Source organism: Emydura macquarii, unplaced genomic scaffold (genome assembly GCF_026122565.2).
Source record: "Emydura macquarii macquarii isolate MOO-44397 ecotype Brisbane River unplaced genomic scaffold, CSIRO-AGI_Emac_v2 contig_561, whole genome shotgun sequence".
NCBI lineage: Eukaryota > Metazoa > Chordata > Testudines > Chelidae > Emydura > Emydura macquarii.
Genome location: NW_027130698.1, coordinates 9,954,590 through 9,981,008, shown reverse-complemented (window position 1 = coordinate 9,981,008; position 26,419 = coordinate 9,954,590). Strand labels below are relative to the sequence as shown.

The 26,419-nt window shown below is 37.5% G+C and overlaps 1 protein-coding gene across 3 annotated transcripts in view; it reads right to left on the bottom strand.

The window, feature by feature from the left end:
* Positions 1–26,419, bottom strand: part of WWOX (WW domain containing oxidoreductase) — a 642,196-nt gene that overhangs the window by 88,447 nt on the left and 527,330 nt on the right. Inside the window, exon 9 of one of the 3 annotated variants that reach the window (XM_067540123.1) lies at positions 669–1,303. The exons of the other annotated variants lie outside the window; for them this stretch is intronic. Coding sequence (XP_067396224.1) covers positions 1,283–1,303 — 21 coding nt within the window. The 3' untranslated portion in view covers positions 669–1,282. Of the gene's footprint in view, positions 1–668; positions 1,304–26,419 lie in introns of those variants that run through there. 3 annotated transcript variants of the gene reach the window in all.

Below are 26,419 nucleotides of genomic sequence, written 5' to 3'. Positions count from 1 at the left end.
AAATAAAATTGTAATTTCAGTGTCTTCAGAAGATGCTGAGATTGGCAATAACATCATCCATTTATTCACAGAACAGGTACAGCATGGACAACAGCAACCACTAGCAAGGCTGGTGAATTTATTACATCCATTCAAATTTTGCAGCAGGTTTTAGCATGCTGATAAAGCTGCTAATTTAGCATTTATTGTGTTGACAGACAAACTGATTTGTAGTACCATAAAACAAATTTGTAAAATACCCACAAATCAATTGTTCCATTTAGATTTTATATGTTACACCAAAACAGTAACTCTGCTCTTGACTAGCTGTAATCAAAATCGAAAAATTAGGAGAAGATATGAAGACGAAAAGGATACAACTATTTTAAGTACTGCACTTTCTGTTCTCCTCCATTCTTCCATGGAATTTTATTTCCCATGGATCAAAAGTACATGATCAAAAGAAAGGCTCAGAATGTGATTCTTCAAGACACTACTTACAGGGCTGTTGATTTGTCTGGAGAAATAAATGTTTTGTAACAACAGTAAATGCTAAACTATGGAGTAGCTAAAAGAAACTTTAATTCTCAAGCACGGAAAAAAAGAAACCCACAGTACAAGGCCAAGAACACACAACCACTTCCTCTGAAACTCTGCTACTATATTGTTTATTTTAAAACAGATGTTAATATAGCGATACCTCAGAAGGACATACCGGTAACAAATTATTTTAAGGTTTGGAAAAAAGGAAACAAAATGTATCTTACATATAATCAACTACCCAGTATCATCTTTCCTCAACAACTTTGGGATCAAATATTCCGAGGCATCTCAACAAGATCTCTGCCTCCACAATTCTCAACTTCCAGTTCTTTTTGTGTGCAAAAAACTGTAGATTTGTAGGTGAGCTAAACTGAGTTTGTAACTCCCTGATTTACGCACACCAGGAAATATGGCAATAAACATCTGAGTTGGTGTATATTCAAATCAAAATTTCACACTGGATGTGAAAACTCGCAGGTACATATTTTGAGGCTACTTTTGAAAATCTGGCCTTTATTGTTTACAAAGGAGAAAAAGGGTGTTTCTCTGTGTGACAGAGAATGGTGTCCTAGCATCTTTTGTTCAAATACCAGTTATGCAATTTCTCCTTTTCTTTCTCTCACACTCTGCCACCACAAAGTAAATCAAGTAGCTTGTTAATGATGATGCTACAGATGTGGTGTTTTATAATAGCAGTGAGTGGTTAACCAATCCAAATCCCACAGAAAGTGCAACGGTGGGCTTTCATAATAAGGCTTGATCAGCATGTAGGTTCTTCTTTCTGTGAAAAGCAAATGGAAAGCAAATGAAACCCACCTAAGACAGACAAAGAACAAATGTATTCTCAGTTTTCATAACGATGAAAGGAAGGTCGAGCTCTTTCATTATAAGGCATAATACTTTGGCTGTTGTGCTAATGATGCAATAAAGAGTCTAAAATGGGCCAATATAAACACGGAAAATGTCATCGCTTTTTGATTTTGTAACATATTCAGCCCATGAAACACTAAAGCATTGATTTAACCAATAGATAATAAAAGCAGACATCTTACTTGTAGAGCATTTATCACTTCTTTGCAATAAGTTTCAAAGGATTTATATAGTAATCAATAAACATCACATTCCACATCATTCCACACAACAGAGACATCAAATATAAACAATGATCAAATGCTAATGTATCCTCCTTGGTCATGATGGGTGGTGCTCAGGGAGAACAGGGGTTTAAAAAGCCAGCTCCTAAGCAACCGGAGGAGCTAGTGAATAGGAGTAGCAAACAGGGGAGTTTTGCAAGGGAGTTTAGTGAGGGAGTGAGAGAGCCAGATACACCCCACATTCTCTAAACTTAGGCCAATAATGCCCCCCGACCCCTCACACACACACACAAAAGACTGCAGGAATAAACAGAATGTAGCCTGAAGTCCAGCAGAAGAGTAGAGGCTATCCAGTTTATTGCAGTGAATGTAGCATGTATTATTACCTGCTTGTGGGCAGGTGGCATATGTGTGCAAGGATCTCATGGCCCTCAGAGACCAAGTACGGGCTTTTGAGACCAGAGTGGCTGAAACTGGAGGAGCTAAGGGAGGCAGAGGGGTACACAGATGAGACTTTCTGGGACACAGCAGAGTGGTCCCACTCCCAGTTTTACAGCCTCTGTGCTGTTGGGGAAGATGAAAGTCTCAAGAAAGGAGAACATCAACCAGGAGCAGAGAGGAAACAATCCCATAGTTGGGACCCTCCTAGCAGATGATGTCATGATAGCCTCTTGCACTGAGGATATCTCTCGGGGGAAGGGAGGGAAATCCCAGATATTAGGGTAATAGTAATGGGGGATTTGATCATTAGAAATATAAATAGCTGGGTTTGTGATGACTGGGAGAACTGCATACTGAATTGCCTGCTGGATGCAAAGGTTGCAGACCTCTCAAGACATTCAGACAGACTTTATGTGCAGCACAGGGGAGAAGCTGGTGATCATGGTACATGTAGGTATCAGTGATATAGGAAAAGGTAGGAGAAAGGTTCTAGAGGCCAAATTTAGACTGAAGGAACTCAAATATGAAACTGCAGAACAACTAACTGTGGTGTGTAACCTGTCACTTAAATCAGCTTCTGTACCAGGTCACTGAAGGATAGATAATGTGACACCAATTTTTTAAAAAGGCTCCAGAGGCAATCCTGGAAATTACAAGCCAGTAAGCCTAAACTTAAGTACTAGGCAAATTGGTTGAAACTATAGTAAAGTACAGAATTATCAGAAACATAGATGAACATGATTTGTTGGGGAAGGGTCAATATAGCTTTGGTAAAGGAAAATCATGCCTCACCAGTCTATTAGAATTCTTTGAGGAGATGGACATACATGTGGACAAAGGTGGTCCAGTAGATAATAGTATACTTGGCCTTTCAGAAAGTCTTTGAAAATGTCCCTCACCAAAGGCTCTTAAGCAAAATAAGAAGTCATGGGAGATGAGGGAAGGTCCTCTCATGGATCACTAACTGTTAAATGACAGGAAACAAAGGATAGGAATAAATGGTCAGTTTTCAGAAGAGAGAGAGGTGTCCCTTATAGGAGTGTATTGTGACCAGTGCTGTTCTACATATTCATAAATAGTCTGGAAAAAGGGCTAAGCAGTGAGGTGACAAAGTTTGCAGATGATAAAAATTACTCAAGATAGTTAAGTCCAAAGTAGACTGCAAACAGTTACAAAGGGATCTCACTAAACTGGGTGACTAGGAAACAATATGGTGGATGAAATTCAATGTTGATAAATGCAAAATAATGCACATTAGAAAACGTAATCCCAGTTATATATATGAAATGATGGGGTCTAAATTAGCTATTACCACTCAAGAAAGAGGTCTTGGAATCATTGTGGATAAAAAAACATCTGCTCAATGTGCAACAGCAGTCAAAAAAGTTAATTAATTACTAGAAATCATTAGGAAATGGATAGATAATAAAAGAGTAAATATCATAATGCCACTATATAAATCCATGGTGTTCCCATACCTGGAATATTGTGTGCAGTCTGGTCACCCCCATCTCAAAAAAGATATATTAGAAATGGAAAAGTTACAGAGAAGGGCAACAAAAATGATTGGGGGTAAGGAACAGCTTCCATATGAGGAAAGATTAAAAAGACGGGGACTATTCAGGTTGTAAAAGAAACGACCAAGGGGGCATATGTAAAATCATGAATGGTGTGGAGAAAATGAATAAGGAAGTGTTATTTATTCCATCACATACCACAAGAACCAAAGATCATCCAATGAAATAAATAGGCAGCAGGTTTAAAATAAACAAGAGGAAGTACTTCTTCACACAACACAGTCAACATGTGGAACTCATTGCCAGCAGATGTTGTGAAGGCCAAAACTATAACTGGATTAAAAAAGAATGAGCTAAAATCATGGCGGACAGGTCCATCAATGGCTATTAGCCAAAATGTTCTGGGTGTCCCTTAATTTCTGACTGCCAAATGCTGGGACTGGATGACAGGAGATGGATCACTTGATGATTGCCCCATTCTGTTCATTCCCTTTGAAGCATCTGGAATTGGCCACTGTCGGAAGATAAGATACTGGACTAGGTGGCCCATTGATCTGACCCAGTATGGCCATTCTTATGCTCTTATTCTTATGTTCTCATTTTCACAAAAGCACTCAGTATTGGCCTAACTGTTCTTATTGAAGTCAGCAGTAAAACAACCATTAATTGCCGTAGGAGCAGAGTTAGACCAACACTGAGCACTTTGGAAAATCTTACCCCATGAATTTTTTTTGTACTATTAATATTAATTCTTCAGACTAAGTAGTTCAGAGACACCTTTCATTGCAGGATGATCTTTGGAATGTGGGGATCCTAAAGTGCATCTAAAAATTGGACTGTGATCCTACTGATTGCAGAGAGTCTGTGCCAACTAGCACCTTGGCAGTGGATAGCACTAAAGGGTTTGAAGAGATAAACTACTTTGCTGCTATTGGTTAAATTGGTCTGAAGACTATCAGTCTTCTGATGATATGAACTAGCCTGGGAATCAAATCTGAATCTTATGCCAGATAATGGAATATACAGGAAGCCACCTAGGATTCTGTCCTGTAAACCAGCAATTAGACACATAATTAGCTGGTCACAGGCCGTATGAGGCACCAACACTGTGATTCTCTCTGTTTTGACTTGCAGGTTTGGAAGATAGAGATAAGAGACAAAATGAAACAGAGACAGATGTAAGTACAGGCCTATTGAGAAATATATTCATTCCACTAGGAAGCTGAAATGAAAAACACAAGGAAACATGTCATTTGGCTTTTAAAATTCTAAATTGAAATTTTTAAGATTTATTAAGTCTACATTTCTGTTATCTAAAACCATTAACAGGATTGTTAACATTCACAGCTTACCATGACTAAAGAAATGTGATGGTTTTATCTGGATTGCTATTATATGAACAAAATGTAACACTTTGTTTGGATAAAATGGCCCAAGAGGTTCATTAAGAAATAGCCTAATTCCCTAATATGAAGTTACTTTAAGTGTTTTATTAATGTTTGTCTTCTAAATGCACACAAGTTTGATCTCTCTTTAAGTACAACATCTTTAGGTCTACTTGTAATTGTTCTTGTGCGTGCATTTCAAGTATTCAGTTGCTTAGTTCAGGCACTTCACTAAGATGAAAAGAAGTGAGATGCAAAACTATTTCACCTGGACACTCTTTTAACCTAAAACTTTCCAGTCCTAAAAAAACAAAGCAAGAACCTAGACTGTGTATTTATCATCCTAGGACTTTTATCCTGGAAAACAAAGAAGTGATTAACCAACCTAAAATATAGTTCTAGAAAAAGATCTTGACAAATAGGGTGAAATGTTGGCCCTATTCAAGTCAATGACAAAGCCAATTGTGTATAAAGAGCAAATGATGGAGTGAAAAAAGATGTGAGGTTGACAACAGGAGGAGAATACTAAGAGAGAAGTTATAGAGAGAGTTGGGGGGCATGGTAGAGCAGATGAGTGAAGGAGAAAATTAAAACTGAAGAAATGAGATAAGAAACCCAACTAGGAGAAGAATTCGTAAAGCCAAAGAAGGACAAGCAACTTGAACATGATGTTAAAAAAAAGAGAGGAAACCAGAGAGATAATTTAGAAATAAGGATGATATGGTCAGATGGAAGGTGATCTCAGCCGTGGCATTTTAGTTGAGCATCCAGTAGATAAATATTTATCTGTCCCTCCATCCATAGCTTGCTGGTAATGTGGACAATAAGAGACCATGAGGTTGTGGAAAACCACCAGATTAATGGCTCACAAAGCATTTTCAGAATAATAATGACCATTTTCAGTTTTTCCTTTTTTTCCTCTTCCCCATTTTCCCACTCAGAAAGGAGGAGGGGGGACAGAACATCACCCCCCCAAATTTGATTTTCAGGTTTCACCAAAAAAATCCAGAAAATTTAAAAAAAAAAATGTTTTTGCAAAATTTTCATTTTTTAAAAAAAGCTCAATTTTTGACAGGAAAAGTAAATTTGAAAAAATTTCTACCAGCACAACTGTCATTGGGCAATCAGTGATTCTGAGGAACAGACACTGTTTAATCCTTTTATTGTGCTGTATACACCACAGTGCAACATTTTCTAACTGCAGTACCAGACATCATGGTTTATGATGTTTTTGCATGTATTTATGCAGGGGACATAAATACAGAGAGGAAACAAAAAAGAAAGTGCTATAATTTTGACAGCAAAATTACAAAATAGAGACAATGGTACATAGGTATAATGTACTGTGAATTAATACAGTTGCTCTAACTTCCCCTGGAGACCACTCCAATAGGCAGACCCCTCAGTGGCTTTGCATTGTTTAAAGAGTGCAAAGCGGCTACAATAGGGCCAAAGATCTGGGCTATTAGTGCTTTAAATAAGAGTTATCTGAATGGTTCGTAAGTTATACTTCAAATAATGTGAAGTTTGAGCTTTAGGTGTATAAAATACAAGTGATGAACTGGTTATTGCTGAGTAAGATGTTCCCTTTCCAGACAGAATCCCAAAATCAAATTTATTAAAAAGAGATCTTAAAACTGCAGCTCAGTATTCTAACGATCCGTTCATGTTATTTGTATCAGGGTCCAGGCTTCGGCTAGCAACCTTTGTCCTGGATGTAGCAGCAGAATAGTGGTGACCTATCCAGACTACCTGGAGCCCTCAAGGTAAATCTATATAGTGTGGCTGATTGGGATACGTGTTAATTACAGGGTTTATGAATTTAATATACACTAAGCACTCTACAGGCCAGGTGCAGGGAACAAAAGGACAGTGCCACATTGCCGTACTTAGTGCATTTGCATGAAGAGATTGATTTTGTCTTTCTGAATTGGAGTTTGTGATCTTCTTTACTAAATCAACCAAGGAAAAACAGCAAACCTTACTTATTAATGTTCACAAAACCCTACATAAATGCAGTTTATTCCTATGTTTTTCTTTTTAATTAAGCAGTTTTCAGAATAATGATGAGAGAGAGAGAATAAAATTGCTTTATGTTCTAAGAAGAATTCCCTTTTATGTTTGCACTAACTAGCTACATTCTATAATACACATATGGGTCAACACAAAACTACTTAGTTCCTAATCTTATCCTATTTTAATTCTTAAAATTACAGTCATTGGCCACACTTGCTTAGCAAATGAATCTGTTTTATTCAGTCTACTTTTATGTACTTTTTTTTTTTTTAATTTCTAGACTGACAATCAGAAAATTCTTAACTGGAAAAACTTTTATTTTTGGGGCGATGTTCAACTTTAAGGACATCTCTCCTCTGTACCATTTCATTCTCAGCTGATAACGTGTAATTCTCATTAGCACAGTGTAATCACATGAAAAAGGCTATTAGAATGGATCTTTTTCATGTGACCACATCCTGCCAATAAACTGTGATAAATAATCCAACTGCAAATTGCTCAGGTTTACATAAATATGAATGACTACAATAATGAGGGAGTAAATAAGACAGATGTAAAAGATTTTTTAAAATCAGAGTTTAAAAGAAAAAAGCTGTCTTGTCTGTCAATGAAATAAAGCTACTTTGAATATGTTCCCAATCATTCGGCTCTTTTCACTAAAGGTGGTGTTTGCTGGTCCTGCCACAGCTTGGAAATGATTCATGTAAAGTTTACAGTGTCTACACAGAGTATGTAAAAGTACTGGCAACTCAAACTGATATTAATCATACTTACTATCATGCAGGTGCTGCATGCTGAGGTTTTGTATCCTTCAATGTGTTCTGTCTCAAGTAGAAATCCAACAAGAATGGACAGATCTCCTTTCATTTAGTAAAAACAGTCCACCTTTATGGTGGGGGATTATGGTAAGTAGAGGTATGGACGTAATTTATTTCCAGATAGCTCTTATATCACTGTGATTTTCTTTTAAAATTACTGCTTGGATATCCATAGGCAGTTACATAGCACGTAAGGCATAAAGATGAATAGCAAAATATTAGTTAAATACAAACCAAAATATAAATGTACCCCATATGGATAGAGGAACAGAGTCACTTCAGATATTGACCCAGAACAAGAAAGTGATTTAACACAGCTTTTTTTGTACTAAAATAAATAGGTGCTAAAATTAGCTGATTTATAGCACATTCACCCAATAGCCCATAAAAAGATATAGTGGGTAAATATGTATGCTACATTGTCCAAAACACATGGAATAAAACACATGCCTATAGTAATAAATAACCATTGCAGGGGCTTCAGGTATTGGCACACCTTGCTCCTTCCTATTCTGTGCCAGTGACACATAATGGTGTAATCTCCTGTGGGCTTTATAGTTTGGTCTAATTTTTGTTGTTGGGTCTAGTGTTTGGATCCTGCTTGTGTTGGTGGCCTGTAATATAGAGGAGGCCAGACTAGATTATCTGGTGGTCCCTTCTGGCCTTGCATTCTAGGACTGTATTTAACTTTAGTTGTTGCAAGCACAGTTTTAATTATACTGGAAACATGGACAAGAGGAAATCATGTCATGACCCCTCCCTGCTATGAAGAAGTCTAAATTCTGTTCTAATCTACTCAGGTTTTTATGCCACATTTGGCACCCTGGTATCTGAGCACCTTTCATAATCATGCTCAATATACAATGATCCAGGATCCTTTTAATGCTACTTTTGAAATGACACATGAATTTGTTTTCATGAATATGGAAAAGATTCTGATATCTTTACACACATCAATAGTACCTTACTCCAGAAGTTCTGTTTATTTCAAAGGGGCCACTTGTGAATATACAATGTAATCATTTAAGAATCTGGTCCTTTATAATCACTAGTCTATTCTAAATAAATTCCATGTTCTCTCTCCTCTCATCTTGTGTATGACAAACTGAAAAGTTGTTCTGAGACCTATCGGGATTTTCACTTGACCTGTGCTGTGTGGATTTGCCAGTTTCTGGAGAACTGTGTTGGATCTGCTTTCCAGCATCTTACTGTGCTAAGTTACTGCTTCATCCTGATCTCAAGGACATCTGAAATACCCAGGAAGAATTCAGATCATATATCATTCTGTGTATGTGTGAGTGAAATATACACAAAAATACTTCAGTTCATTTTATGTAAGGGTCTTACTGTACCCATCACTGGGAGATGCATGCTGTATTAAGGCTTGAAGCAGCCTACTGCTATATTTTCAGTGCTGTTAAATTATGGCACTAGACAAATGAGATCCTAAAATCAGGGCTTCCTTATTGTTTATTCTGGCTAAATAAGTAATATGCATACACCTTCATAAAATTCCTTATTAATTTCTCACTCCTTTGATGAACACCAAAGACATTTCAATGAGACTTTATATGGTAACAATTACATGTAGCAACATTGTACAGAAAGATAATGAGTAAGAATATTAAGTTTGCTGATGATTTTTCAAAACACTGGAAGATTTTATCTATCCTACCTTAAAACTTGTATTTTTAACCTGGACCTTGGCTACAACAATAGCAATTTTGCTTTAGGGGGAAAAAACCTTTTCATTTTTAAAAATGGCTTGCTGATTTACATAATACCTCATAGAAAATTTTGCATCTGGGATGGGAAGCGGTAAACTGAGTTTCCACCTGATACAGTTTGAAATGGTCACAATGTATTTCCTGCAAAATGAGGTTTAGTAATGCATAATAAACATATTATGCAGTAATGAAAAACATGGCAAGACAGCAGCCAAAATGCTCAGTAATTTCTCAAACAGAAAGATCACAGCTGTTGCAAAACTATGATTTTTTTTCCTAACTACCCCAAAATTCAATATATATAAGATGCTGATTGCATTTTTTCTTGTGTGTACGTGTGCATTTTGCAAAATTAAGCTTTATTTACCTAAAAACTGATGGAAAACCAAAACAGTTCTGCATTATTTTTGCTTTGTATGTCATAAAACTTTAAAAATATAACTTGAAATGAAAAGGGCATCTCTATTCCCACGTTAGCCTCTTGGCCCAATATGGCCAAAGACACATGAAATGCTTGTTCCACCCAAGACTGAGAAAGCTGATTTTGAAGAGATCTTTGCACTCTTGTGAGACTGGAATTCTTAAGCCCACTTTTTTCTGCGCTAAGCTCAAAGAGATTTGAACCAGACAAAGTGCCAACTAGAAATCAGTGTTTATAATGGAAATGCTACCGAGCCACACCATAACGGCAGTAAAACAAGAGTGAACATGGAGAACAGCGCACTCTGATCAATGGTACTGAAAGAGTTAATTTTACACAGCCCTTCCCACCGCAAGTCCTTCAAGGAAAAGTAAAGCTTTCTTGTCTGGAGAGGAAACTGTGACTTTGTATTTTCAGGTTTGTAGAAAAGCCTTTTTTTTAAATGTAAACATTCATTAAACTAATTTGAAGTTGTCATTACTCTCCTCCCCTGCTGCTTTATATCAGATTATTCCTAAGTGCTTGGTGAAGAGCCCCATAAACACACAGTCTATTTCCCTGCAGGGTATAATCACACAGTTTGCACTGTGATTTATGCTGTGTGGCACTGGTGAGTGTCCTAAACTTTGAAAGGGCTTGGTTCCTTAGCAGATGCACTGCTCCCTTTATATTTAAATAAAGTTCAGATAACCCTCGCAAACCATTCTAGACATTGGTTAGCTCTTTTGCCCCACAATAAAGCATGTTAAATGCAGAATAACGGCGTAAACTGAAACACAGTGACTTTTTCAATTAAGGAAATGGGAATTCAAATATAATCAACTGTAAATTTTAATTGAAAACCATGCAACTTTCTGTTTGGTTGGTTGGTTGGTTTTTATGGGCTGGAAATGTTTCATATTTTGAGTTTATGAAAAAAATCCAGTTTTGAAAGTTCAATAGAAATAATCTGAGTGATCTTTTCTGCTACCTTGTATGGGATTCAGGTTTTAAATGAAAGTCCTGTGCTGAGTGGACAAAAGCAAGATAATTTTGTTTTGGAGACTGTAGGTTACATTAATAAACACAAGATGGCTGGTGCAACCGACCTATCCTGTGCTGACAAGCCTCAGTGACTTCAAAAAGATGAATTTTCTCCACAGATACAGACAGTGCAGACTTAGCCTACTGATGACTGCTGATGAGAAGCTCATTCCCTTCCATTGTCTGGAGTTGAACAGGTAAGCACACCAACTGCTTAGATAACCAGAAGCTCCTTAACCGTTCTGCTGATATGTTTTAGATGACTTGTGCATGTGTGTGTGTGTGTATACCTCTTTGTACCAACAACGAGCTGATCATGCAGCACTCAAGTAGCCACACTGATGTCAATCAAACGAGCAGGGGAGTTAAAAACACTTATGTCAGTAGTGGTTGCAGGATCAGGCCTACTGGAGGTAAGCTACTCATGCATTAATAATTTGCTTCTCCTTTTGCTTAAGAGATCAAAAATGAACATATTTGTCACAAACCAGACAAACGTGCTATTGCAAAGAACAATAAGACTGCATTGCACACAAGTTTGAAAAGAAAAAAAAATGGTGACACCTCCCTCCACATCCTGCTATTTGTTCCAATAGCCATGCCTCACATATTGAGTGTAAAGTTCATCTGCCAGCTACTCAATGGCATCAGTAGGTAAAGATTTCTCTGCTAGATAATCTCTTTATTTTTTTTAAGACTCTCAGAGATCAACAGTCAGCAGGCCAAAAGTGGAATCAAAAAGGAGAACGCACTATGAACTGGTGCCAGTCTTCACTAGCTGTGTTGTTGGCAGAATTAGCACTGCAGTATGCTGCGTTTTCCAGAACTATTTCTGGCCATTGCTGTAGATGAAATCCTATAAAATTCAAGAAAACTAGCCAGAACGGAGATCATTCTTGCTAATTTTTAGAAGAGAAAAACTAGACATGGCTGTGACTAAACCCAGACCTGTTTTATAGTGAGAACTGTCAACAGAAACATTATTTTACTTTTCGTTTATTTACTATGTTAAACCTAGTTATCTGAAAAACTAGTTAAGATAATTAAACATATTTAATTGGCAATGTAGTTAATACATTTATTTAAGGAAATCCACTCTATTATAGTACATACATTAAATATGTAAATGTAAAAGATAGTTTAAAGATAGCAAGAAATTGCAACAATCCATATAGATTTAGCATGAAACCTATTTCTTGCAATTGAAATTATTATGTGTTTTTCCCCCACTTAACTGTTTATGAGCAGTGAATTAAATTTAAATACGTTTCACATTCATTTCAAATGCTACTTTGTAATGTCTGCATAAATATGCACAGATAAAATAAATGGTAAAGGTCTCTCCTCGGAATTGATGGAATGTTTAAAATAAATATTTGTCAAAATTACAGTGACAGCCATTTAAATAAGTTAGACTTAAGAAAAGAAACAATACCATTTTTCTAAATACTTTAAAGATTCAGGGCCAAGTTCAGAGGTGTATTGGTAAAACAAGTTTCACATTGTCAGTATAAGCAGATGCAGCTTCTACACCAAAAATAATGGAAAGGTGGGTATACAGAAAAGCAGATAACAGACAGGTGTAAGATAAAGTGCGTGCAGTAGAACAACCTTATTTTACACCCTCCTCTGAGGTGCCTTTTCCTGTTACAACTATACCCTTCTCTCTTCCGTATGTAAATTACACTAACCCACGCTGGGTACAAATGATGTGTAAGTTACAGCATATCTTACCTTTGGTGTGCTAAACATCTTTTTTTTTTAAATCCCAAATCTGTACCTGCTTAAAACAAGCTCCTCTAGTCATATTATGCCATAAACATTTATCAATCTGACATGACAAGGCTGGGCCCCTATTATTATCCTTTTGTGACCTGCACAGCTGGTCTGAAAAACAGTTGTCTCCAATTATGCCCAGAGATAATGCTGGGTAAATTCAGCTGTCCAACATTAGCTCAACCTAAATATGATCCTGTTTGACTAATTTCCTAAATCTTAGCAGGGTGCTTAAGGAAACTATTACCATGCAAGGCTCCAGAAACATAGAATTCTGGTTACTTGCATCTGGGTGTGAAAAGACATTAATCACTTGTGCCATGAATTAGAAGTTTGCAGCTCTCATACTAATTTGTTACCTACACACACCAATCAGGGCCAGTTTTGTACCTAACATACTTGCATCTAGAAATTGTTAAACCTTTTTGTCTTTGTGTAAGCATGTGGTTGTCCACCTTCCCACTACACATCTTATTATTAAGCAACTTAAAATGTTGAAATTGAAGTCTTAAAAAAAAAATAGATGACATTTTCCTTGATTAATTTGTGTGTGTATTTATTAACCCAGCAGGAATGCTGTTATTGGAGCGTTGTTATTACCAAGCTGTCCTATGATTATACAAGCTCTTCATGGATAGCAAGGGGTTACAAATAAGCTGAAAGAAAATAAGTTGCCTATATATGAACCCTTTTTGCAACTAACAAAGATCTAGTAAGTTTTGCATAGAGTTTTGTTTGTATAGAGTAAAACTCGCCAGACATTATGTTGCATGATACTTTTGAGATCACATTCAACTTTTCGAATGTCTAGCACAAACTGGTGGAACTGCAGGCACTTTGTTATTTGATTTTTGTTCCTATCTTTCCAATCCTTATAGCAATGGATATTGCTAGACTTCTCCATTGCTAGTTCTTGGCTTCTTCCTCTTCTCGGATACATCAGTTATTAAGTCAACCTTTGCTATCACTTCTATCCAGATGTTGTCCAAATCTATATAGCCATTTAATCCTTTCCTGACTTTCACCCTGACTCAACCTCATCAGTTCCAGGATCCATCATAACTGCTAGTAACTGACTTCTTGGGTCCATTGCAAAGTTCAAAACAAAATTTGTTTTCAATTTTCAAGGGGCCCCAACTCTGCGGCTATTGAAGGGAATGGTCTTCTGTGGGAAAAGGATGGACTCCCTGGATTTCCCTCCAACTTATCAGACTTTTAATTTTTTTCCTTTTCTCCAGTGTGTTTCTCCCAGACTTCTGTATGTCCCTTCTCCTGGTCTTTTCACAGCAAGATCCTTCAGCCGCAATGCCTCTATCACATAGAATAGTTTCCTGGTTTCTCTCTGTCTACCTGGCTCTTTACAAATCCCATCTCCTTTCCCTGGCCTATGATTCCTAACCCCTTCTTCAATACAGACAATCAGATATTATTCCCTGAGCCATAGCTTACCTGTGTTCAGTTACTGTCCCTGGAACTTGACCCCTGTACCAGTAATTCCTGATGCCTTTATAATTTTGTTCACTCCATATAATTCTTCTTTAGTTACAGCTCGTAATAAGATATTGAGCATTTTGTTTTACTTTTAATAATTTTAACTTTTTTTCTAAGGGAATTTACTGCTCATGAAAGGTCCGAATCTATAGTCCTGGAGGCGCAAGCCCTTTATGTACAGCAAAATGTATAGCACAGGTAGGGTCAGTGGATACTGTCACGCAGGCACATCCCCAAAGGGCCTCAGCCTTGTTCTACCCTAGAGAATAATCCTGCCTCAGTGCTCGTTCAGCTCGTGGCACCTCTAACGAAACCACTGACAAAAGTGCCAGTTGTGCTAGTGGTTCTTCTGATATGGATGCCTTGCCACTAAGAAGTTGACACCACCTACTCATTTCACACAAGCCCTCAAACTCTGAGATGATCATAGCTATAAATCATTGCTGGCACAAGCAGGGATTGAATTGATAGCCAAGAAGTAAAAGACATAACCAATCCCATGAGCTATCTAGCCCTCTACTCTGTAATATTTTTGCATTAGTGACACAATGCAAATTCTGTATTGTGTAAAGGAGACAATTACTGAGATGCCTTATAAATATTTAGATATAAATATATATATATATTATATCTCTAATGTTTTGACAGAAAAAATATATTTTCTAATGAGGTAATATTTAGATATAAAATTGTTTTTTAAATTCTCATTTTGTATTTCTTCTGGTAATTTTAATACTTGTGAAAAGAACGTAAGAGGTAAAATGTAAAGAATTGAGGGTGAAAAGAACTGCTGGATTGTCAGTGATATTTTGACCTTAGTTATGGCTTATATGAATGCAACAAAAGCTTAGTTACTAATGGCTGCTACTAATGCAGTAGAATACAAGACTGCTATGTAAAATCCACCAGTGACCTTGTCATGTCATATATTCTGAACAAAAGAGGACACACAAACACTGACTGCCTAAATTCAAAGAATACAGTGGTCCTACAGATCTCCAGCTTTCTTTGTGAGTCATACCACGGGCACAGTACAAAGCTTGAATCTCACAGTACAGTGAAGTACCATGTAAGTTGCAGGGAGATATAATGGATCAAATCAGAGCTAAGGGCAAAGTTTGAGGAATTTGTTTAGGTTAAATTCCACAAATTTTAGGATGACTATAATAATGGTCTTTATGGACCAAGTATTTGAGAGAAAGTATCTTGAAATTGATAGCACGCTAAACTAATGTTTAGTGAAAGCAGTTGGTAAAGTGTTACAACTAGTGAATTACAGTTGTCTTCTTTTTTCACTGATAATTTGTGACAATTGCATCCTAATGCTATTTTATTGATTTCTACTGCAATTCAGCCTCATGCTGGGTTCAGCCAGGGTGAGAACATAAGATTGCCATAGCAAGACCTAATACATACATGGTGCCCTTATGGAAAAATCCTATAGAATTTAATAGGGATGGATTTTAATATGGTTCTATAGAAAAACCTTTAAAACTTTAAAAACCTAGGTAATTGAAAGAAAGAATCACTTCAATTTTATAGGTTTTGTTTTTAAACCATCCTCTGAAATTCTGTTACTTCATTACAATTGTTAAAACTCCCTCCCCTCCCCCCCAATAAAGGTTATCACATCCTATAAAAATTGTTATAGGACTTTTCTATAGCCATGAGTCACCACCATAACTATTACAAGCAGAACAGCAGCAATACCCTTTCATGAGCCACCTTCCGGGTTGTTTTTACAGGTTGCTAGGTGAAGTTCTTGCCAATTCAACACCCCAGATTAAGGAAATATGCAACACGTCTCCAGAATGAATATTTAGGTTCCAAAATTCTGTGCTGGCATGTGTCTGTATTCTGTCCATCTACAGCCCTACTCAAAGCCCCTCATTTAATTTCAGTCCAAACCCCAGCTCTGAACAGACAATTCCTATCAAGAGAAGAAAAAAATTAACACGGTGTTCTGTTTTGAAGCCATTGCTTGATATGTAGTCAGAGGTGCATAAATGGGCAGACCATACCTTTTGACCCAATCTGCCTCATCCCTTTGACCTGCTGCTGAGGAAGATCTGCACAATGTCCCCTTTGTGTGTTTTAGAAGAAACTGGAATGGGACACCCATCCTTAGCCCGTGTTCCCATTGCTGACTATATTTTCTGCAGTGGGCCTATGAATAACACCATAATATGGCTTCAAAGTTACCCTGGGTATCCTCCACATAGTTATATATAAAGTCATTCATGTTTATACTGCACTCAGTACGGCACAAAAATAAGAATCAAAATATTCGTACTATGCTCCTTTTGAAGCTGTAGTTTTCTAAGGATCTGAGCATAGACTACTACCAATTTCTCCATGTTAGGCTCACTTAATACCTTCCTTCCTCACCCCCTTTTCCTGGAAATGACTGCACGATCACACTCCTACTTTGAAAAAGTGGACATTCAGTGGACAAAGTAGGCCCGTCTCCAATAGCATGAGAACAGAAAATCTGAGGTCATTTCTGTGACTAACAAATATTTTGTCACCATACCACCGAAATGGATAAGACATATGGAAATGTTACATGCAGAGACTATCAAAATGTACATGTATATATTTATCTATCCATCTAAAGATCTCTATAACTCCCATCACATTTTTTCTAAGCAATGAAATGTAAACAAAATGAAATAGCAAAGCAAAAGGAAATGAAGTCTCTAAAACCAACGACCTCTTCTGATAGCTCAGTGGCAGAACGTGTGTAATGAAAAATAACCTGATTTGATTCAATTATTATGTTACCCAAACACAAGGAAAGGATTTTGGAAAAAGAAAAACAATAGCGATACAACTCAGTATGTGGTTTTAATAGATGATACCTTCCCTTCATATTTGACAGAATGAGCTGCAAGTTGGCCTATTTTTATGTCTTGCGCTAAGCTGTGAGATGCTATTTTTAATTCTACTGTAGTAATTAGTACTTTCATTTCCTTCAGTAAACTAACAAAGAAAAGGCAGAAGGCAAAGTCATATGATAGGGAATGGTAGATTGTAGGAAAGGAGCCAAGAAGTCAGCTCTAAACTGCTTATTCCCCAGACAAAAGATGAGGCACACATAATCTTTTAAAAAGTCCTGCTAAATGCCAAGGAAATACAAGGCACCTCTGGATATCTGGCAAAAATAGCTGACAATGACAGGGTCAAGAGGCCTGAATTACTGATGTTTGTGATGTTCTTTACAGATTTACATCTTCCGTAGTAAACTGAACAATCTGCCATGTGTGTATATATCAAGCACACACACAAATTATATAGATCTCAATTTATATATAATTTCACATTTATGTCATTTATACTTAGAGTTACACCTCGTCACACAAGTTTCTTTGCACATATCCATTCCCGATAATTTCTACTGGCACACACAAACAATATCTAATATATGTAGAGTGGGAAAATGAACTCTTCATATTATTTTGGCCTGGATAGCAGGTACAGAAAGGGAAAGGTTCTTCAGGTTATAATACGTCAACAGTCCTTCACAGCACCATACGTTGCATGGCTAGGGTATTCTATTTGCTTGTTCATCTTTTCTGGCTGGCAAATCTCACTTTCTAAATGCACGTTGCAAATTCATGAAGCACACCTTGAAAATCTGGTCACCAGAGCTCCCGGATTAACTGTTCCTATTTGCATAACTGTAAACTTAATGTAGCACTTCCAGAGTCTGTATCCTCTAAATTGCACTTACCGATGAAACACAAAATCCTCTAAAAGGGTTTTCCAACCTAAACCAATTTGTAAAGTTGTTTTTTTTAATATAAAACATTAAAGAAATTAAAGTGATCGTCATATAATTAGATTAATTATTCTTATCTTCCGAGTTGCTTTAATTCTAATATATATGTAAAAAAGATTAAATATCCACTCAAAGGATTAGGTAAAAAGTCAAGCACTGACAACATATTTACATTACCTTACTGTGCAAATCATAAAACTAATTAATCTAAAGTTTCACAAGAAAAGAATTGGCTGTACATTCACACTCGGACACAATTTTAGATATTTAAAATTCACTCCAACATTGTTTTCTTGGCTAGTGAGAGTCAGCTTTATGTCCCTGTAATCTACAAACTATTTGTTCTAATTGGTGAAAACTAAACCTCAAAATACATTTATAAAGAGAATACTAATGATTTTTTAGTCATATACATGAAGACCAAGGAAATTCAAGGTAGTCCCTGAGTATATCTATCTATCTATCTATCTATATATATATATATATATATGAAACACACTGAAATATGCCTATTCAAAAAGCTGAAAGGTAGGGTCAGTCTCTTTTGTTGTTGTGCTTGTCTCGGCACACAGTTTCCAATGTACAGTATATTGTTATGTTTGTTCTATCCCCCTCAAACTAGGTGAATACTCATCAAAGGCCCAGTGCTGTGAGATGCTGAGTGCTCTCAATAGCATTATCTTTGGAAAATTACTCTTTTTAGAGCAAAACCAGTTTCAGTGGAGCATATTGGGATCTAAAAGGAGATTTTTTCAACCAGAGCTGCAGTGAAGATATGGAACTTAAGGGCCATTGCTATGAGGTGCTGAGTACCCTCAGCTCCCATTGAAATCCTCTCATGATATTATTGCTCCAGAGAGCAAAATTTTTATAGAACATTTCCATTAGCTCACTCACTACTTTATTTAAAAAAAAAATCAAAGGTCTTCTCTGTTTTGAGTTTGTGGGCAAAGAAAGAAACTGAATATTCTAGTTTCTTAGGGTTGTTACTCACCCTTATCTAGGGGAGAATCTAACCCATTGCTTTAAGCGGATTTCCAAAGAATTGCTATGCCTATTTTTAGCTATGAAAGTAAAATAAGATTTTTAAAAGCAGCTTGGATTGTATCAAAGGGCATAGTTACACAATGGCCAGTATGACCAGATAAGTAATATACCATTAAAAAATCCTAAATAGTATTCATGTACACCCAAGTCTGTGATATATCTGGTGAAACTTAAAGACAATTCTATTTGCAAAATATTTACTTTTAGTTATAAAATTACCATTATGAGCATGCCAGTGTCTTTAATTCTGATGGCCCATAAGTTCAAACAGTTACTGATCGAAACCTTAGCCAGTGCCCTCTAGTCTGCAAAATTGGTCTGTAATTTTGATTTTTTGTTTAACTGCTTTGCTTTAATGGAACTTAAATTGCTCAGTGACACTTGAGGAAGCAAAGTTAAAGATGTCAGTTAGGAGGGGAGAGAGGAGACATACAACACTCTAGGACAGTGTTTCTCAAATAGTGTTCGGGGTTCCGCGGGCTGAGTTGAAGGGTTCCGCAAAAAAGCAGAACTGCGTCGCCGAAATCAACACAAATCGCGCGCCGCCGAACAGCTGATGGCGCCTCCGAACCGATGTGAACCCGCTGCCAAACAGCTGATCGCGCCGCCGAAAACTGCTTACAAAGCGCGCCGCCGAAACCAGCCTACACCGCGCTGCCGAAAAGGGGAAGATTTCCTGGACTTGTCAGTGGAGGGTATCGCATGGCCACGCAAGGGTGCCGCGGCGAAATAATTGAGAAACACTGCTCTAGGAACATGAGAACACAGCCTATTTCATAACAGAACCTCCTACATCTATGTAATAGAATTATAGAGTCACAGAGTTCAAGTCTAGAAGGGACCACCAGACCATCTAGCCTGACCTTCTTATATCACAGGCCATGCACGCACAAAACATATAACTCACAAATATCTTGGAGGTAGCATGCAATTGACCTCTTGCATGGGAAAGAGGCTACTAATTTTCCTTCAGCTGATGGAAGAATCTTTATGTGATTAGAAAACAATCACCTTAACCGGGCCTTTCTATTTCATTTAGGCACAGAGTGGCTAGCTATTAGGCAGTGGTAGGTTCTGACAATAACAAGGAAAGATAATTAGGCCAGTTCACCCAACAGCAGAAGGAGCACTTGGTCCGTGTCAACTGCCATGAAGACAGCTAAAAGTTTGAAGAAATAAGAAAAACTAGAAGGTAAAATTCACTAGAATAAGCAGTTGATGCTTTAGAGTATAATTATCAGAAAGAAAACACGTTGTTTAGCATACTTTATGTTAATGGCGGGCTAGCATGGCCCACTGTGCATAATTTAGCTGAACAATTGATATGAAATTTTAATACACACACATATATATATATGATTACTGCTACAGAAAAAAAAAAGCAAAACACAAGAGAGAGCATAATAGGCACATGAACTCTGAAGGCCTAATTACATCACGGGGGAGGGTAAGCAGTTACTGCTGAATCAAGCAGAAAATTGGGGTAATTTGTAAACAGGTAGAGCTGTTATCCAGGTGCACCAGCATGTGTGTGTGGGTTGGTGAAGGGGCTTGGAGCTGAGGACTTCCATCTGTGTAACCAAATAAACAGCACAACAGATTGCTTCCCTCAGCTTAAACTAAGTAAATGAAATGAAGAAAGAGGCCTAGCCCTTCTACCCGAATGTAGCCCCCCCCCCCCCCTCCAGTCAGCCTCACCAAGATTCAAATAAACAAGGGGGGGGGGGATTTTCTTGATGAAATACAAAATTACAGTGTTTGCATGTGAGAAGCTCAGAGATAAAGCTAACTGACTTGGTGTTCTGCCATCAATATACTCCCTATTCTTTGAAGAATGAAATATTTCACACAGGGCATCCCTTTGACACAGTAAGGATCTTCATGGTGGGGGAGGGCAGCTGGAGTTGCCAACAAGGGCAGAAGGGCAGGAAAGGCACATTGGTCCCTGCCCCTGGGATACATCACCAGGGATCCTAGAAATCCGTTCTCCACAGAAAAACACGGCATTCACTTTTTTTTTTCATTACAGAGACTCTTTAGTTTTTACATTTTGTGGAAAAAATAAAAACATATTAACTACATTTCACTGAAAGTACCAGTGTCACTTATTCAATGCATTCAACTTCCCTCTCTTGTGGTTGGTTTTTGAATGCCTTTTAAATTTACATAGTTAAATGTACTCCCATAAACAGCTTCTGGCATATCAAAGGTTACTCAACAGCATAGAGGGGTTCGTGTTTGAATCTCAAATTTCACTTCAGCCTCCAGACGTGAGAAATTAAAGTTAAGAAAAGATGTTGAAAACTCAAAATCACCCCTATAGACTGTGTCACTGAGTTTGGCAAGGGCAAATTTAATGTTGAGGGTAATGTGCTGTTCTGTACTGTAGCGAGGCTGTAGATTACATTCAAAGGCAGACAATTGTAGAACACATGGAAAGTGCTAAACATAAACTGAATGAAAAGAAACTAAAAAAGAGGCTGAAACAGCAGGGCCATCGACAACAGTAGAGAAACAATGCACTGTGACTGGATCCTTCCAGCATTTTTGTGCCTTTGAAAAAAACCCCAATTTCCTGAAAATATAGAATACAGACATAGAAGTATTTGGTATAAGTAAGAAATAGAAATTGTGATTTTATTCATTTTATTTTATTATAATGATTGGTGGCACTGGTAGGCTTTGAACGTGCTTAAAAATAGTAAATATATCAGTAAAAGATTGTGTTCAACTGATACTATACATATTGTGGCTAGGGAAACTAAAGTTCAGCGTTTCATTTTAATCACGGAAAAACTTGGGTTTTTATGGTTTTTTTTAATCGGAGAATGCTGGGGGTTTTATCATGGAAAACTAGGAGCCCTGTATATCACACACACTTCTTGTGCAAGGACAACTCTGCTGGCCGGTGCAGAGGGGAGCAGGGCAATAGGCCAAAGAGGAATTGCTACACTGGCTGTTGGGTGCGGATGGGCTGGAAGAACCAAAGAGCAGCTGCTGCCTGAGTTGGCTCCCTGCACCAGCAGGTGGAGGGGCTCTAAAGTCAGCCAGATTCGTATGCAATAAGCTAGTTTAGCACAGAAGCTTCACAAGACTTGGGAACTGCAATCTGCAGTTGCTTATGGCTACAGGAGAAAAGGGAATAGAACAGTCTTGCTGTCAATGCAGGGATCTGAGTGGCCCAGTTCAGGCCTGAATGACTGCTTGTGCTCTACCTATTTTGTGAATCAGTCGATAGCACCTTTCACCAGCACTAAATTCCATCTCAGATACACCATACTATTTAAAGAAGAATGGCTGTTCGTTAATTTCAAAAAGCCAAAACTATTTTCTAATGAATTCTTACATTAAACCTGCCTCATATGTGTCTTGTTGAGACAGACAAACCAGTAATGATCAGGAAATCCCTCACTTTTAACGTATGTTAGCACGTATGTAATCTCAACAGCCTACGGTAACTGGAAGCTATTGTTTTCTTAGGAAATAATGGTGACAGGAAGTGATAACTTATGTGCTGCGTCATCATCTGATAACACGTGAGACAGTGCATCCCACCACATTATTGTATAAAGGGCTAAGGCAGCCCTTTATTAAAGAGCAACTATTTAACAAAGAATCTGGTAAAGGAAGTAGGGGAGGGTGCGGGGGTTGTACCAACATGAAACTTCCATTCATTATTTACAACGATAAAGATTTGGGGCGCTGGAATTGCATTAAAAGCATTAAAAGCTATTTTAATTTGAGCTGCGATTCTCTTTTTGTACTTTCAGCGATTGACAGTGTGTCAGATAAACATTCATTTGGGAGAACCAGATTAGGAGAAAAAACAAACCAAGGATATTTAGTTCTCCCACAAATTCTTCCTGGAAATATTATTGCAAAATCCTCTGCCCACTTGAACAGTATGCTTATGATTAAGTGCAGATGAACCCAGCAGCTTGCATATGTAGTTAATTTGCTCTAAATTTCCATGCTGTATTATAACACTAATGATCACTAATAATAGACAAACACACAATTTATTGAGTAAGTAATTTGAGACATTATGAGTTTTATCTTGAATAGGATCAGGCTGACCAATTTAAACTGGGCAGAAAAAGATAAATAATGTGTAAATCAATCTCAACAACACATGCTCTGTTTCTTTGCAAAATGATATGGATTGACTGGTGAAAAGAAGGCCCTGCTAGTAACTATTGCTAGGAAATAAAGTCAATAAACTTCCATGTCCTAGAGCAAAAGGTCAGACACAGAAGTTCCCCTCAGCTACAAAAATGATTTTTGTCACTAGACTACATGGACTAAGATGGACTTGAAGTTTGCTCTGGTGGCTGAGGTACACACAAACAGCAGTGGAGACAGATGTCACCTCATGAAGTCAATAAAAAAGGAAACAACTAAATACAGACAAAACTTTGTGGAAAAAGACTTTATATTGTCTACCAGTCAAACAGACAGCATCTTAAAATCACATACATAAAATTATTGGCCATGCACTGTCTGTTTGATAGTTATTTCAGGAATAAAACAATTCTTAGGTATTGTAGCTCATGTCCATTTCCACTCCATAGGAACTTTTTGCTTGATTTTTTTTTTCAGTTGAGAAAATACAGAATATTCATCAATTAAAAATACTGCTGTGCACATATGCATTTAAATTATGCTGGGCCTAATGAGTATTTTCTGCATCTAACTACTAAGATTCTCTGGCCAGTAGGCCAGTCAAACCCTTCATTTTTTATGTAGAAACCTGGAAATTCATCACAATATATTCAGTTTTCTTTACACATTACTACTACACTATGTTCAGAATACACTGATTTTTTTATTTAAGTGCAGCTCATTTCATGCATGAATACGTAATGTCGTATCCTGGAGTGATTTTGAACTGACAAGTCTAGCATATCAAGATCCATGAAATCTTGGAACAAAAATATTATGATACTGCTTGTGCCTCTTTGGGAAATGTTTTGTTAAGATACTGCAAAATCCCTCACAGTAGAGGTGGTGAGATATTACCAAATTCTCTGCCTCCCAAAAATATGTACTTTCAAAGAATGGAGGATAAAGAGAAGGAGAAAACACTGAGTGGAGAGCAAAGACAGCAGCACTGAAATGGAAAGATGCTGAAAACAGGATAACGCTGAGACTTGTCTTTCCTGTGCTCTGTGTCTAGATGCCATCCTGATTGGCACACTAGAGACAGACTGGATTAGCTAGATCCCAGCTGCCAAGCTGCTGTTCAGAACAATTATCTTCTATTTCAGCTTTTAAATTCAAATGATACTGTGTGAAAATGGCCAGTTTGGTTTCACCACATTTTGCTGTGAAAGCCTCACCAGGCAGCAAACAAACAAAGCTCAAGGAGTCAGTAGGAATTATTTGTTCCCTTTGCAGTGATGTAAGGAATAGGAAGCAGAAACACCTAAGTTTAACGCCTTGCTAGCATTTCTCAAATGGAGGGTCACAAGAGCCTCTGCCTAGGGCAAAGTCTTTAAAAGAAAATGAAGATGACCCTTAATTCATGGGGAGCCCAGAATCCACTGTTCAGTTCACACTTTTTGAAGAACAAGGAGAAAACAGCACAAAGGCTTAAACTGTAAGCATGAGCTGTAGGGTCTGGGTGTTGGCTCCCTTATCACCCAACATAAAATGATTAAATACTGTATACGAGTGCTGTCGGAAAGATAGTATGTTGGCAAATTGCCAGGCAGGTGGTACAGCCTACCATTAAAGAAACATGTTGGGCTAGCTACAGCTTCCTTCACTCTGCACACTATAAACAGCTAATATGCTTGCAACAGTCTTTCTGCCATATTCATTTGCAGAGTGTTTCCTCTGAAATGAAGCCAGACTTAAAATAGCTACTTTTATTTTCAAACATATTTCTCGGCATATACATTGTGAGAAATGCTTCGCACCTTGTAAACTTTTAGATAGTGTTACTGAGCCAAAATGGACTCAATATTTTTAAGGACTCATGGACTACATGTGATTGAAGTCTGTGTGAATCATCTGCATTCCTGCCACAGTATTGGCCATGAAAGATCCACTCACTCAGTACAATGTCACTGGGATATTTTTCAAATTATATATATTATTTAAAACATTAAAGTGTTCAAATTAAATGAAAAAGTATTAGCTGAAAGAACACGAAATTATACAGTGCTTTGAATTAAATAATCTCATCAAATTTTACAAATATTAATGAATTAAGCATCAAATAATTCCTGAGAGGCAGTTAAGATCACTATGCCCATTTTGTATCTATGAACTCAGGCACAGAGAATTTAATTGACTTGCTCAAGGCCATACAGTGTCAGAGCAATAGAAGCCAAGAGTCTTAACTCCCAGTCACCTGCTCTGACCATTAGACACAATTACCTTTCTAAGAGAACATCTAACTGGCAAACGGAAGGAAATTCAGGGCTAAGGGTGTTCTGTCATTAACTCACTTATTGTATAAATAGTGCATAATGATGCAATCTCACAGTGCAGTATTATGTAGGATCCTATAATAGTTACATCTCTGACTATGCTCTTTCTCAGGCTACTCTACACTACCACTTATGTCGGTACAACTTATGTTGCTCAAGGTGTGAATAAACCACCCCGAGCAACGTAAGTTACACCGACTTAAGTGCCGGGGTAAACAGCGCTATGTCGGCGGAAGAGCAGCCTGCTTGTTGGGGATTAATTAAGTTGATGGGAGAGCTCTCAGCCATCGGCTTAGATCTGCTCCATTAAAGAGTTTACAGTGGCTCAGCTGCATCGATGCAGCTGTGCCGCTGTAAACTCTCTAGTGGAGCCATAGCTTCATGAGAATCAAGTTCTCAGAAGGTTGTGTGGAATCTTCAACCTTAGGGACTTATTTCTCAAAGGCAGTGCTCAGCTGCAAGTAGGAGCAAAGGATTTCATCATGAAAATAAGCAGATATGACAGGAAGCAGATCTGCAGAGTAAGTGACTTTTCAGACTGTGACTTTTCAGACTGGTACCACGCGTTAAAGTGATGTTCTTCTATAGAACTGAGTTGCTTAAGACCCATAAGAATATCCATTGCACTTAATGGGATGAGTTCACAGTGGCAGCTTCAGAAAAAGACCCTTATTTCCATATAACTTTTGTTCCTGATACACATGTACTCGGATTGTCAAAGTGTCAGTCTCTTGCGTGAGATCACAAACCTTTATAAACGTCAATGGAAACTATTTTTCACTCCTCTTTCTTTTAGCACGATTTCTTCTTCATTTGAAGATATTTATCAAGCATGGGTCAGAGCTGAAAGTACAGAGCGCCGAGGAAAAGGTCTTTTGTTAAAAACAAAATGGCCCTTTTTAATTTGGTTTAGGCTTAGTGAG